This window comes from Anopheles stephensi, chromosome 3 (assembly GCF_013141755.1).
Source record: "Anopheles stephensi strain Indian chromosome 3, UCI_ANSTEP_V1.0, whole genome shotgun sequence".
Classification (NCBI taxonomy): Eukaryota; Metazoa; Arthropoda; class Insecta; order Diptera; family Culicidae; genus Anopheles; species Anopheles stephensi.
Window position 1 is genome coordinate 13,877,090 of NC_050203.1, and position 13,468 is coordinate 13,890,557.

Here is a 13,468-nt window from a genome sequence, read left to right on the forward strand (position 1 = left end):
GTGTCCTCCCCAGCATAGTCCAGGACTGATGCCCTTAGAGGACTATCGGCTGTATCAGTGTGCGATATATGACGCATTTCTTGCGGTGTAAGAGTCCTCTGGATCGCAGGAGTCTGTGGAGCCCGTAGTAGGCACGATTCCCCTGTACAATGCGCCTCTGGATTTAGCTGCTTAGGGTGTTGTCCGACATTTGAGGCGGTCTGGTGTCCGAGGCGACAGCGGTGCCGGTCTCCACACGGCAGGATCAGGGTTCAAGTCCCATCCAGACCGCCTCCCCTTACGTAAGGCTGACTATTTTACTACGGGTAAAATTAAGTCACAGAAAGCCAGAAATGGCAGGCCGCGAGACCTCTCGAGGTTGTATTGCCAAGGAAGAAGAAGAAGGATTGCACATACCTTCAATAGTCCGCGTCTTCTTTCGGTTCAGCCTTGATCGTTTCTTTTGATGGTTTCATCTGTTTTATTGTGTGTGTGTGTGTGTGTGTCTCTCCTTGCTTTTCTCCTGTTCGCGTGACTCTCTTCCTTCCTCCCTTCTCCTCCTCTTCTCCTTCCTTCCTATCGCACCTTACATGGCTCACCCTCCACCCCCCCCCCATTTTGCTACACAAACAATCGTTCAATGTTGGGTGTATCGAAATGGAGGGGGTGGGTGGCATGTGTTCCCTGCTTCCTCCTACAACAACGAAAACGAAAACAACGATCACATTCATTCCATATACACCATATTACACCTGGAAAAAGTTTTGTTTTTTTTTCGGTTGGGCTTGCCAGTAGCCAACACAAAAAAAACCAACGCACACCACCATTCCTCTACACATCGAGCTCGCTTGCAAAGTAGTTGTAGTAGTTCTTGCAAAGTAGTTGTAGTAGTTTTTCCTGTTTGAATGAATCGATCTCGATCGCGTTTAGGGGAAAAAAAGTGCTGTATGTTGAGCGCCACACCGCACATCCTTTGCGTTCTCTGTCTCTCTCCTTGCCATTTAAAGAAACATGCTTCGCCGTTTAAATTCACTGGTTTGTTTCTGTTGCCCGGTTAATTTTTGACACCGTTTCCTAAATAAATTAATAAAATTAGAGTAAACTTAACAAGCGCTCGGCGACATCGTATTCTACTCTCCTGTTGGCTTAGCTTTTGTGTGTTTGTGTGTTTGTTTGTTTCTGTTTTTAACCATATTTAGCTCCTAGTGTCGACTTGCTTCTTTCTTCGTTTTCTTTTGGCCGTTTTTCTACACCGGACTCTTTTTATATGGAAGGAGCGTGTGTGGCGCACGTAAAACGTTAAATCTGCGGGCGTGGCGGATAGCTGCGGAAGGAACCTATCGCTACACGCCGCTCGAATATCTTTTCCGGTAGTAAACAAGGTGTCAATGCATGCATGTGTGTTTCTTACCACCTTACAATCGTTACTAGAAAACTGTTCCTCCTCTCCCAGCTGAGCAGCGCTCCCCGATCTGTTTGTAACCATTGCGAGAAAGGAAAAACAAAACGCTGCGAAGAAAAATGTCTCACACAAAGGAGGGCTATTACAAAAAACCTTAATGTCCGACGAAATGTCCCACTAAAATGGTCACCACCCTAATAAAGCTTTTCGCTAGGCGAATGGCGTATGGTTCAATTGTGTTGAATGGGTGGGGGTTGGATGGGTGCGCCCTGTTTTGATGTGGGGAGCGCCCAACTATTAAAAAATCTACCCGCGCGAAAACAAATCAGGAGACGACGACCGAAGGCAAGGAAGGAGAAACATAATAGCAGTAACAAAACGATAACAAAACAAATAGCTTTCAATGGTCTTCGGAGTAGTCAAACCTTAAAATTTCATCCCGTATGCTGTGCAGAAAAGAAAAAAGAAATAGGAAAAGCATTAAATTAGACCTTCGTTGACGCACAAGATGGCACATCGCCTTACTCCTCATAGAACTGCGAGTGTTGCGGTGTCATGTGTAGCAGCTGTTCGAGATTTTCGAGAAAACCCCACTGTCGCAGTATATGCTGCCGGCCGCTCTTGCCCAGAAGGTTTCGCACGACAAACACGGCACCCATCTGCAGCTTATTGTCGTTGGCGACCTGGAGGAAAAGCGAACGAAACCCCGTTATCGTTAGATTTGCGGGAACCACCCAAATTGGGTCTCTCGAAAAGCTTACTCACCAAAAAATCCCTAATCTTTTTGACAATCTTTTCATCCTGCAGCACATAATCTTCGTCCCGTGCGCCGGCCGTAATGTTTCCGATGATTATTATCGCCTGCTCCTTTACCTCCGGCGGGTGTGGATCATCCAGCACGAGACTCACCTGTCCGAGGGGGATAAAAGGATTAGCATTTTGCTTTCGTGCCCATCCGCCGGCGATACTTACCGCCCGCAAAACTTCACTCGAATGTTCCGACATGATCGTTTCGATGTGGAGCGTGTTGCTCAGCAGGTTGCGCAACAGGCCGAGCGTTTTCATAATGACACGCTCATCCCGATCGCCCAGCAATTGAAATATCCTATCCGTTCCTAGTGTGTTGATGATTTTTGTTTTAACGTGCTGTTCGGCCTGCAACGACAAAGCAAGAACCATTTACTATATGGACCGGTGGTACTGTGATGGTTACCATAGTGCAAAATAGTCTCTAAACTGAGCCAGCGAATCGACCGAACGAAATCTAGTAGGCTGCTTCTGGTGACTTACCTGAAAAGCCATATTCATCAATGCCCAGCTTCCGTTCAATCGGAGCGCCGGATCGGGATGTTTGGTAAGCTCGCACAGCATCTCGACGGCACCGGATTCAAGCATTGGTTCCTTGGCAGGTGAGAATTCTAGTAGCAGATTGCAAATCGTCGATGTGACCACCGTTTGCAGCTCGAGCGAGGGTTCGCCGGATAGCAAATCCATTAGCGGGCGCCACACCGAATGATCCTGAAACGTGGTTCTAAGTAGTTGCACCGAACGGGAAAGCGAATGAAGACATCGTACCGCTGACAGTCGAACCTGCAACAAACAGCCATGTGAACAAACAATGCCTTAGCCTATCCATACCACGACGACGGGGCCCACATACCTCCGGACAACCATCCTTCAGCCCATTTAGCACCTCCTCCATCAATCCATCCATCTCGATGATGCGCTTCCGGATTTCTTCGTCGTTGGCCGCCAAAGAAGCAAAACACCGGAACGCACCCTGTCTCGACAGTACCGACGGACATTTGATCAGATTCGCGAGCGACGCTATCAGATGATTGCTGATCGCCGCCAACCGCTGCAGCTCGGAATCGATTTCCGCCAGATAGGCGAGTGTTTCGGCCGCCGTCGCCCGGATATACTCGCCAAACTCGTCCGAACAGAGCCGGGCCAGGCAGGGCAACGTTTTGTACACGATCCGATAATCGTCCGCCGGCAGGGAACCGGCCCGGTGCAGATACGTGAGACACCGGCTGGCGGCCAGCTGTACCTCGATGTCGCGCGTCCGCGAGAGGAGCGCGGTCAGTATGTCCAGGATGGAGCGTTCGGCGTGATACGTCGAGTGTACCAGGCTGGAGACCGATTTGTTGGTGAAGCACATCGCTGCCAAACATTTCAGTGCAGGTACTTGCAGCGTCGTGTTGTCGCTGATCATGAGCCGCGCGAGAAACGGTATCACATCCGCCTGGCATAGGTTCTTCTGTTGGTGCGAGGAGTGGCAGAGAGGAACGAAAATGTTGACCACGTACATCTGGCACGCAAAGCTGCTCCGGGGTGAAGCAATTTCTAACAAAATAAAGAAGACTAATCAGTGAAAACGGCTAGGAAACAAATTCCGACCGCAGCAGGGGGCCGGCACACGGGCTACTTACGAATCAGGCGCCTAATGTTGTTTATGTCCGAGTGGAGAAGATCCAACGGCGCGAAAGGATACTGCACGATCGTCTGCAGTGCACCGAGACACGTTTCCATCAGCCGTTCGTTGGTGCTGGGATCGAAGATGATCGTTATCAGCACGTCCACCGTGTTGAAGCGCATCAGCGAGTGGACCTGCTGCTCGGTACCCTTGGCCAGCGAACCGAGCACGATGCCGGCATCGATCCGCAGCTGCAGCGGCTTCCCGGCATTGCACAGCAGCGCGATCAGCCGCGGCACGATGCCCTGCGATATGATCGATCCCTTCTTTTTGTTCGATCCGATGACGGCATTCTTCAGACAGACGATCGCCTCCTGACACTTGCAGTTTTCCTCCGAGTACAGCTCATCGATGTAGGAGCGCGAATTTTCCACATCCTAGCGCGGTGACACGGTTGATAGAAAGCAAAACCAGACAATATAGCGCGCGCACACACGGACACAGATGTTTCTCGATAATTCTCGTACGAACTACGAGCATCCCAAAGAGAAAGTAACGCAACCCTAGCTGCGTTTGTTTATGGGCCAGTCAACCTCCGTGTATTGCGCTGGGTGAGGTTATAAAAAAGCGAACTAACCATCGCAGTGCACTATGTTTTTGTCATTTTCCCTCCGACATACCCCACCCACCCATCCTCCCCGGTACCTTCTCATCTTTCAAACAAGAGCAATGAAACTTTTCAACCTTCTACCCGCCCAAAAGCACTTCGTAATCACTAGGAACGATTCGTCAGCGCGGTGCCCGAGCACCGCACCGTGACCGCAAACGATTTGCCAAGCGGCCGCCGCGCGTATTACGCACCAAACAGAAAGACACCGGAACCGCGGAATTCTCGGGTGCTGCACTTACCATGAAGCAGGTGAACGGTTCCATTCTGGTGTGTTGTGGGCTGATTGAGTGCACTCCAAAACCGTGCGTGAACCGGGAGCTTACGGCCAGAACAGAAGCCGGACAGAGCAAAACGGGGCCGCTGCTGGTGGTGCTGCTGCTGCTGCAAAATATTTTCTGTTGCGGGTTTTACAAGGGAAAAGAAATCCAAAACACACGCAGTTTAATTTTTCACATTTCTCGTTTGACAGCCGACACACAGCATTCGAAGGAGGGGTTGGGGTACAGGTGAGTGCGAACGGGTCGTGACAGCATCCGAAACCGACCGCCATTTCGGTGTTGGAGTTTGACAGCCGTAGCCGGTGTTTGTGTTTGTACTAAAAAAGTGGAATTTTTAAGTTTTTTTTATTGATGATGGAGGCCTGATCGTATTGCGGGAATTTTTAAGTTGATGGTGATAAATTTTATCTTCGGTTCCTTGCTTGGAAAATCTTTCCGAATATCTCTTGTTTGGTTGCCCGCTCATTGCCTCTTTTTGATAGGCTTATCCCTATAATGTGACTAGTGTGAAGTTTTGCTAATTGGGTCATTCGTGTCAACAACGTTGGTCGACCAGTTTTATCACGGCCGTCACAACATTCTACGCGACCCCACCGGAGCTATTCCATGCCAATCTTTCCACGTCATTTTCAACCAGAATTTTGCTAAAAATTCACCAAAACTTTTGTTTAAAATAAACAACATTCCCAGCGCTCTACAGCAGCCTCAGCATGAACCGCAACAACGAAGTGTCGGAATTGATCGACGTGGAAAATGCATTCTACATCGGCAACTACCAGACGTGCATCAATGAGTGTAACAAAATTTCGGTGCGTGTAGTAATACGGTAATGTCGGCAGGCTCCCACCCACTAATACTGCTCTTCACTCTCGCTCCTACCCGTAGAAACCGTCGCTCGAGAAGGATATCTACATGTACCGGTCCTACATAGCGCAGCACAAGTATCGTGTGGTGCTGGATGAAATCAAACCCGGGAACGAGACGCCACTCCTGGCGCTGCGCTATCTGGCCGAGTACCTGTCGAACAGTGGACGGAAGGAAGCGATCGTGTCGATTTTTGATGAAAAGTTCCAAGGCGACATCAACGAACTGCACGTCGTGTGGATCATCGTTGGAGCGATCATCTACTGCAACGAGGAAACGTATGAAACGGCCATGAAGTAAGTGTGTGTGTGTGTGTGTGCCGCCGCTATTTGTGGCATCAAATCCGATTCTTCTAACTACTGTTTTTTTCCGTCCCCAGGATACTGGTAGGAAACTTCAACCTCGAATGTCTTTCTCTGCACATGCACTGTTTGCTGAAAATGTCGCGTGTCGATCTGGCCAAGCAGGTTGCCACAACGATGCAGGAAAAGGATGACGATGCGACCCTTACCCAGCTGTCCCAGGCCTGGCTTAACATTCAAATCGTGAGTATGAATGTTTTGGGCTGCAACGTAGCGCCCCGCTCACCGTTCCGATCCGGTTAATTGTTTTCAGGGTGGCGAAAAGCTGCAGGATGCATTCTTCATCTTCCAAGACCTGTGCGACAAGTTTTCGCCCACTCTGCTGCTGCTGAACGGTCAGGCCGTGTGCTACATCGGACAGCAAAAGTATGACGATGCAGAGCAGGTGCTGCGCGAATGTCTCAACCGTGATCCCAACAACTACGACACGTTGATCAACCTGCTAGCACTGTCCCAGCAAAGGGACAAAAACAGCAGCCAGTTCAGTCGCTATCTGGCCCAGCTGCTGGACGATCACAAGAGCAGCAGTTGGGTGGCGGCCTACAACAAGCGGTCGGCCGAATTCGATCGCCTGGTGCTACAGTTTGGACCGTCCAATACCAAATCGATCGATGAAATAGTCGCTTAAAAGTGCACCACCTGTAATCTTTTGTTATCGACACGTATAAATTTAAATGTATTCCAACACTTTACTGCCACTAGGCACAATCTACCACTTTTGGCGTAACTGCACCATCACTGACTAGAGTACCGGGCTTTCGAGAACACCCAATTTTCAGGACACCATTTTAAGCAGCTCTTCCTTCTGTTGCTGCAACCGGTTCAGCTGGGACAAAACGGAACAAATAAGGCGTACGTTAATACTGGCAAACAACAACCAGAAATCGAACCTTCGCCGAAATCAATTACCTTCTCCTGGTGGCGTTTCTGTACACTTTCGCTGGCCGATTTTTTGTACCCTTCATTCCCGATTGTCCTCAGAAGCTTCTCTATTTCCGCGTCTAATTTCGCTAGCATCTTTTTGCTTGCCTCTCCAGCAGCAGCAGCAGCAGCAGTGGGTCCTTTGATCAACGATTCAGCCACAATTCCAATGATGCAGTGATGGCTTGGAGCACACTTGGCCACAAAGTGTGCATCGTTGAAGGTGCGTTCGTTGCCATGCAACACGATACCATTGCAGTGTGTTAGCTGCTGTATCGTGTCCCGTTGGGTGTCCAATAGATCGGCAAGCCCTCGTTCCTTTGCGTGTACGTGTACGATCGGATTGTGCTTCCGCGCGATCGGTGGATTGTGTTCGTTTTTCGTCTGTCTAACGTGCTGACATATGTTCAGCAAAGCATCTATACTTTCTTCGAGCGACGGATCTATCCAGCTCGTAACGCTCGCCAGCTCGTTTGCCACCGTGCTCGATGGGGCTAAATGCTTCAGCAGTTCCTGCGCTAGGTACGGAGTGAATGGTTCCATTTGAAGTAGACCAACGGTAAGGCAGTATTTGAGCACGGCACAATGCAATAGAGCTGCGTCGGTTGTAGCGCAGCCTTGTTTCATGTTGATCTTTGTCGTTTCCTGAAAGATACATTTTTAAGATTAAGACCCAACAATAAGACGCACTCGATTGATCGTACTTACCAGATAAACGTCACAAAAATTGGTGTAGAAGAACGTTTTCAATGCCGCTGTAGCCAGATGAAAGTTGTAGCCCTCGAACGCCTCCCGACACTGTTGCACCGTATTTCCTAGACGGCTCAGTATCCAGCGATCCATTAAAGTTAACCGGTGTGCCTGTTTCCGCAATGCTTCGCACGTTTGTTCGACCCGGTTCAACGTCGCATCGTACCGTTCCGTACAGGCCAACGTGTATCGGGTGGCTTGCCAGATTTTGTTAAAAAACAGCTTGTTCGTGTACGCTTCCTGCACATTAAAGTGTATGAAATGATTTTTTACATTCGATGAACACAGCGTAAAGCGTAACGCATCGATACCGCACTCCGGTATACCATTTGGGAACATTTTACGCTGTCCAGCGATTGATTTGGACAGCTCGCTCTTGGACAGAATGCCTTGCCGGTGTGATGCTTCCGCTTCGGCTTGTAATTGATCCAGCGAAATGCCATGTATGACATGATCCGGTTTTATCACGTTCCCCAAGCTTTTGGACATTTTCCTTCCAGACTCGTCGCAAATGATGCCGTGAAGCAGTATTTTACCGAACGGTAACGTTCCGGTCAATTCCTGCCCGAGCATTACCATACGTGCGACCCAGAAAAATAGTATATCATGTCCCGTTTCCATCAGCTGGAGTGGGTACAAGTGTTGGGAAGGGTTTTCGGGCCATCCGGTCGATGAAAAGGGCAGCAGCGCTGAAGAAAACCATGTATCGAGTACATCGTGATCCTGCTCGATGGTAATTGCGTCCTGTGGGACGTTCGGTAGCATTGTGGCACACTTTGCGCGCGCTTCATCCATCGATCGTGCCGCTATCCACTGCTCCTGTGCCTTGCCGTACCGAACAACGAACGCCGGAATGCGGTGACCCCACCATAGCTGCCTGGAAATGCACCAATCGTGACAATTTTCCAACCATCGGAACCATTCCCTTTCGAACGCTTTGGGGACTAGCGCGAGCTGGTTATCGCGTACCGCTTCCATCGCTCGCTGTGCCATCGCGTGACACCTTACGAACCATTGCGGGCGCAGCAGTAGCTCCACCACATCTTTCGACCGTGAGCACAGTGGCAAAAGCATCGCGTGAGCCCTTACACCACGCACGAGCGACAGTTTCGTTAGATAGTCCATTAACGCTTCCCGCGCCTCGTACCGGGGCAGTCCCGTGAATGGGCCGAAATGTTGCTGCACAATGCCTCGCTCATCGATCACCTCGACCGTTGCCAGATGATGTCGGCGGCCCATCTCAAAGTCGAACCGATCGTGGGCCGGCGTTATCTTGACCGCGCCCGTTCCAAACGACCGATCGACCGCACTGTCGAAAATGAGCGGAATTTCCTCCTTTCTTACCGGATGCCACAGGAAGGTTGCTCTGTTTCGTAGATGCGAATAGCGACCATCATCCGGATGTACGGCAACCGCCACATCACCGAGAAACGTTTCCGGGCGTGTCGTGGAAACGACGATCTCTTCCGTCGATCCTTGCACCTTGTACGCTATGTCCACCATACGGCCGAAGGTGATGTTTTTTCCGTACCCCGGTACTGCTATTTCTGTGGGACCGGCAATTTCCACATTTTCTACCTCCACGTCCGAAATGGCGGATTCCAATGTGCAGGACCAGTTGACAAGCGATCGATCGCGGTAGATTAACCCTTTCTCAAACAGCTGTACAAACGCTTCCTTTACCGCTACCGACTGGTGGGCATCCATTGTAAAATACTCCTTGCTCCAGTCCATCGAACAGCCAAGCTTCTTCAGCGCCATCCGGATGCTTTCTTCCTTTTCGCTTTTCCATCGCATTACTTCTTCCAGAAACTTTTCCCGCCCGAGCTCGTGACGGGTAATGTTCTGTTCTTTGAACAGGCGTTTCTCTACGACCACTTGCGTTGCAATACCGGCATGATCCATGCCCGGAATCCAGGTTGCCCGTGCACCCAACAGTCGTGCCTGCCTGGTCAATGCATCCTGTACGGCGCAGGTCAGTGCATGGCCCAGGTGAAGATCACCGGTTACGTTTGGTGGTGGTAGAAGTAGATTAAACGGTGTGGTTGTGTGCCCTTTTGGTCCATATTCAGCCGGAAGCTGCGGAACTGTGCCGGATGTACTGCTTCTTTCTACGTGCGCCGGTTGATAGGCGGAAGCAATATCTGTGGATGAAGGAAGATCAAAATAAAAGCACTTTACAAGAAAATTTTGGGAAACATTGCGTTGTTTTTCTCACCGTGTGCAGATCCGTATCCTCTTACGATAAAACCTGTCGTTGTGCGACGACCACCCGTCCAGCGCAGCACCAGATTTCGACGACGCAACACACGGAGCATTGTAAGCTCCGAAATAGTTATCTCATTCGCGAAGGCAATTGCGGGTGTCGGCGCCGAAAAGACCGGCCCATATCAAAACATTATCCTTGTGTTTACACATTTTGACAGTTACGGCATGCGCGTTCCCGAGTGATAAAATGTTATCATGTTGTTGAAATTATGCAACTTTTCTTTTTATTTCTTATCTGTGAATGATGACCTCATTATTCTCTTTGATAGTATTTACACTTTTCATAACAAATCGGACACCTCCCAGCATAATCGTTTGGCAAGATCATGATCAAAGCAAAAGTAGGTAGGCTCTCCTTATTACTAACCTTGGATCACTGGTGCGCACCCTCTCTCTAGCTACCTTGGTCTGTGAATTGCATTTTGTTTTGACAGCAGCACTGTGTTGATATTACGTGTAGTTTCAGCTCCTCCTGCAGTGGAACGGCACTCAATTAGCTGGGAAAGAAAAAACAACTGCAAATTACAGCAAAACACACATTCCAGCATGAATTTGGTGGAGGAAGAAAGCGATCCGAAAAAGGATCACATTAACGAGATCATCCTTTCGGAAGATGTGCAGCGCGCCATCGAACAGGTGCTGCAAAGTTCCGATCCGCTCGACCAGCCCGATTTCAATCCGACCGATTACATCAACCAGCTGTTTCCGAACGAACAGTCGCTGTCCAACATCAACGAGGTGATCGCCAAGATGGAATGCGACATTAGCCTTATCGACGACAATATCCGCAGTGTGGTGCGGGGTCAGGTGAACACGGGCGAAAATGGGCGGGTTGCGCTGAAGGAAGCGCAACAGTCGCTGACGCAGCTGTTTTCCCTCATCACCGACATCAAGAGCCGGGCGGAAAAGACGGAAGACATGGTGAAGGAAATCACGCGCGACATTAAGCAGCTCGATTCGGCCAAAAACAATCTTACCTACGCCATCACCACGCTTAACCATCTGCACATGCTGGTGGGCGGGGTGGAAAATTTGAAACGGCTCTCGGAACGTCGCCAGTACGGAGAAGTGTTAAACCCGCTGCAAGCCATCATAGAAGTCAACCAACACTTTCAGCAGTACTCGGAGATATCGCAAATTCAAACACTCTCCGCCCAGGTGCAACAGATTCAGTCGGAATTGGCTACCCAAATTACGGATGATTTTAAGAACTTCTTCTCACCGACGAGCCACAGCAATGCGAACCGGATGACGCTGACGCAGCTGAAGGATGCGTGCCAGGTTGCATCGGTGTTGGATAAACCGGTAAAGAAAAACATTCTTAAGTGGTTTATAAGTAAGTGCATGCTTTAAGTTTAATTCGTGCCCGCTTTGTTTGAAATTTGATGTCCTTGTTTTTTTCGTTGCAGACCTTCAGCTCCAGGAGTATGTGCAACTGTTTCACGAAAATCAAGACATCGCTTGGTTGGATAAGATCGACAAACGGTACGCCTGGGTGAAGCGTCATTTGTTGGATTTTGAGGAAAAGTTTGGTACCGTGTTTCCCACCGATTGGGAAGTGTCCGAACGCATTACGGTACAGTTTTGTAGCGTAACGCGCGACGAGCTGTCGAAAATAGTGGCCCGTCGCCGGACGGAAATCGATGTGAAGCTGCTGCTGTTTGCCATACAGAAAACGGCCAACTTTGAACAGCTGCTTGACAAACGCTTCAACGGTACGACGCTCGTTGAGGCTACCAGCGAAGAGGTGCGGCAGGAGCGCGGCTCATTCACCAATCTCATCGGTAGCTGCTTTAAACCGTATCTGGATATATACACCGATAGCATCGATCGGGAACTGGCCGCACTGATAGAACAGTTCGCACAGCAGAACCAGCAGATGGTTGTACCGAAGGAAATTAATCCAGGCATCATACCAAAGTAAGCCATACAAATCTCTGACCAGCAATCAATCGATATTAATCGCGCCCCTCTCTTTGGTCTTTGCAGCTGTGCAGATTTGTTCGTGTTCTATAAAAAGTGTATGGTGCAATGTATGCAACTAAGCAATGAAAAACCGATGTACGATTTGGTGCTGCTCTTTAAAAGGTATCTCCGCGAGTATGCCATTAAGGTTCTGGAGGCACGCATACCTAAACCGCAGCCACCAAACTCAACCACATCGTCGATAAGCTCCAGCATGTCTCTACTGACGAAAGACTTCCAGAATCTGTCCACTGCAGCGGGGCAGGTGATTCATAATTTCCTGAAAGAAGGTGAAACGCCCAGGTATTATTCTACACACAAAAAGCACATATCGCATGAACAATATTAAACAGCACAACACCCATATTGTTTCGGTTTTAGATTCTCCTCGGAAGATATGCGCAAGATTTGCTACATACTGGCCACCGCCGAATACTGTCTCGAAACAGTGCAACAGCTGGAGGACAAACTGAAGGAGAAAATCGACAAACAATACATAGCGAAGGTGGACCTATCGGATGAGAAAGACGTGTATCATCGAATAATTTCCAACTGCATCCAGCTGCTGGTGCACGATCTGGATGCAGCGTGCGAACAGTCGCTCCTGCTGATGACCAAGATCGCCTGGCACAGCATCAGCAACGTGGGCGACCAAAGTGGCTTCGTTAATCAGATCATCACGAATCTCAAGCAAACCGTGCCGGTGATTCGCGACAACCTAGCCAACAGTCGCAAGTATTACACCCAGTTCTGCCACAAGTTTGTAAACTCATTCATTCCAAAGTACATCAACACACTGTATCGGCTGCGGCCGACCTCTTCCGGATCGTCGTCCGCTTCCGGATCGGCGGCACTCGTGGCAAGCGCTTCAAGCTCCAGCATTTCCGAGGGAGCAAACGGCGCATCCACCGGTGGCAACATACTCGGCTGTGAGCAGCTGCTGCTCGACACGCACAGCCTGAAGACGGTACTGATGGATCTGCCCTCGATCGGATCGCAGGTTCAACGGAAACCGCCCGCCAGCTTTACGAAGGTGGTGGTGAAAGGCATGGCCAAGGCGGAAATGATAATTAAAGTCGTGATGCAACCCATCCATCCGGCATCGCTCTACATCGAGCAGTACTTAAAGCTGATGCCCGAAAGTAATGTGGTCGAGTTTCACAAGATACTGGAGATGAAGAATGTGCGCAAAATTGAGCAGCAGCAGCTTGTCGAAGCGTACAAACGGGCATGTCCGCAGCACCAGCAGCAGCAGCAGCCGCAACATCAGCAAACAACTGCGTCTTCCTCTGCTTCCGGAACGCTCGGTGCGAGTGGTGGTGAAAACAGTGGCAGCGCTCCACAGACAAGCGAAACAATTTCCGGTGGAAATTCAACGCAGTCGCAGCAGATTGCTGCTGCCGCCGCCGCAATCAGTGGCGCCGGTTCCAGTATTATGGCGTTGGGTGACTCCCTGATGGACAAGGGAAGAATTAAGAAGATAGAAAATTTAATCAAAAATCGGCTACCCAACTAGTGCGTGACCGATGTATTTATAATGATTAGATATCGGCGGGATAACCATAGGCTTAACCGGGCTCGATGTTAATAAAT

The 13,468-nt window shown here is 49.7% G+C and overlaps 4 protein-coding genes across 4 annotated transcripts; 2 read left to right on the forward strand and 2 right to left on the reverse strand.

Moving 5' to 3' along the window:
• Window positions 1–445: 445 nt before the first annotated feature.
• LOC118514341 (armadillo repeat-containing protein 8-like) lies at window positions 446–4,961 on the reverse strand. The gene is made up of 8 exons (XM_036061158.1): window positions 4,707–4,961; window positions 3,814–4,234; window positions 3,042–3,727; window positions 2,672–2,971; window positions 2,354–2,536; window positions 2,147–2,290; window positions 1,907–2,064; window positions 446–1,827 (listed from the first exon to the last, which is right to left on the reverse strand). The coding sequence occupies exons 1-8, from the start codon at window positions 4,728–4,730 to the stop codon at window positions 1,782–1,784; spliced, it is 1,962 nt and encodes a 653-aa protein (XP_035917051.1). The 5' UTR covers window positions 4,731–4,961; the 3' UTR covers window positions 446–1,781.
• Window positions 4,962–5,278: 317 nt separating this feature from the next.
• LOC118514344 (coatomer subunit epsilon) lies at window positions 5,279–6,679 on the forward strand. Its single transcript, XM_036061163.1, has 4 exons — window positions 5,279–5,554; window positions 5,631–5,905; window positions 5,989–6,154; window positions 6,225–6,679. The coding sequence occupies exons 1-4, from the start codon at window positions 5,456–5,458 to the stop codon at window positions 6,597–6,599; spliced, it is 915 nt and encodes a 304-aa protein (XP_035917056.1). The 5' UTR covers window positions 5,279–5,455; the 3' UTR covers window positions 6,600–6,679.
• LOC118514340 (valine--tRNA ligase-like) lies at window positions 6,624–10,058 on the reverse strand. The gene is made up of 4 exons (XM_036061157.1): window positions 9,861–10,058; window positions 7,601–9,786; window positions 6,881–7,537; window positions 6,624–6,797 (listed from the first exon to the last, which is right to left on the reverse strand). Exons 1-4 carry the CDS (start codon window positions 9,958–9,960, stop codon window positions 6,747–6,749), a joined length of 2,994 nt encoding a protein of 997 aa, XP_035917050.1. The 5' UTR covers window positions 9,961–10,058; the 3' UTR covers window positions 6,624–6,746.
• Window positions 10,059–10,335: 277 nt separating this feature from the next.
• LOC118514348 (vacuolar protein sorting-associated protein 53 homolog) lies at window positions 10,336–13,467 on the forward strand. Its single transcript, XM_036061167.1, has 4 exons — window positions 10,336–11,246; window positions 11,320–11,830; window positions 11,900–12,178; window positions 12,257–13,467. Exons 1-4 carry the CDS (start codon window positions 10,457–10,459, stop codon window positions 13,389–13,391), a joined length of 2,715 nt encoding a protein of 904 aa, XP_035917060.1. The 5' UTR covers window positions 10,336–10,456; the 3' UTR covers window positions 13,392–13,467.
• Window position 13,468: the final 1 nt, after the last annotated feature.

Coding starts and splice junctions, on each gene's coding strand:
- LOC118514341 (XM_036061158.1), bottom strand. CDS start 4,730: ATGGAACCGTTCACCTGCTTCATG. Junction 2,065..2,146: donor AAAAGATTAGGGATTTTTTG/GTGAGTAAGCTT, acceptor CTTTTCCTCCAG/GTCGCCAACGACAATAAGCT. Junction 1,828..1,906: donor CACTCGCAGTTCTATGAGGA/GTAAGGCGATGT, acceptor TTTTCTGCACAG/CATACGGGATGAAATTTTAA.
- LOC118514344 (XM_036061163.1), top strand. CDS start 5,456: ATGAACCGCAACAACGAAGTGTCGGAATTGATCGACGTGGAAAATGCA. Junction 5,906..5,988: donor ACGTATGAAACGGCCATGAA/GTAAGTGTGTGT, acceptor TTCCGTCCCCAG/GATACTGGTAGGAAACTTCA. Junction 6,155..6,224: donor CCTGGCTTAACATTCAAATC/GTGAGTATGAAT, acceptor AATTGTTTTCAG/GGTGGCGAAAAGCTGCAGGA.
- LOC118514340 (XM_036061157.1), bottom strand. CDS start 9,960: ATGCTCCGTGTGTTGCGTCGTCGAAATCTGGTGCTGCGCTGGACGGGT. Junction 9,787..9,860: donor AGGATACGGATCTGCACACG/GTGAGAAAAACA, acceptor CTTCATCCACAG/ATATTGCTTCCGCCTATCAA. Junction 7,538..7,600: donor ATTTTTGTGACGTTTATCTG/GTAAGTACGATC, acceptor TGTATCTTTCAG/GAAACGACAAAGATCAACAT.
- LOC118514348 (XM_036061167.1), top strand. CDS start 10,457: ATGAATTTGGTGGAGGAAGAAAGCGATCCGAAAAAGGATCACATTAAC. Junction 11,247..11,319: donor CATTCTTAAGTGGTTTATAA/GTAAGTGCATGC, acceptor TTTTCGTTGCAG/ACCTTCAGCTCCAGGAGTAT. Junction 11,831..11,899: donor AATCCAGGCATCATACCAAA/GTAAGCCATACA, acceptor TGGTCTTTGCAG/CTGTGCAGATTTGTTCGTGT.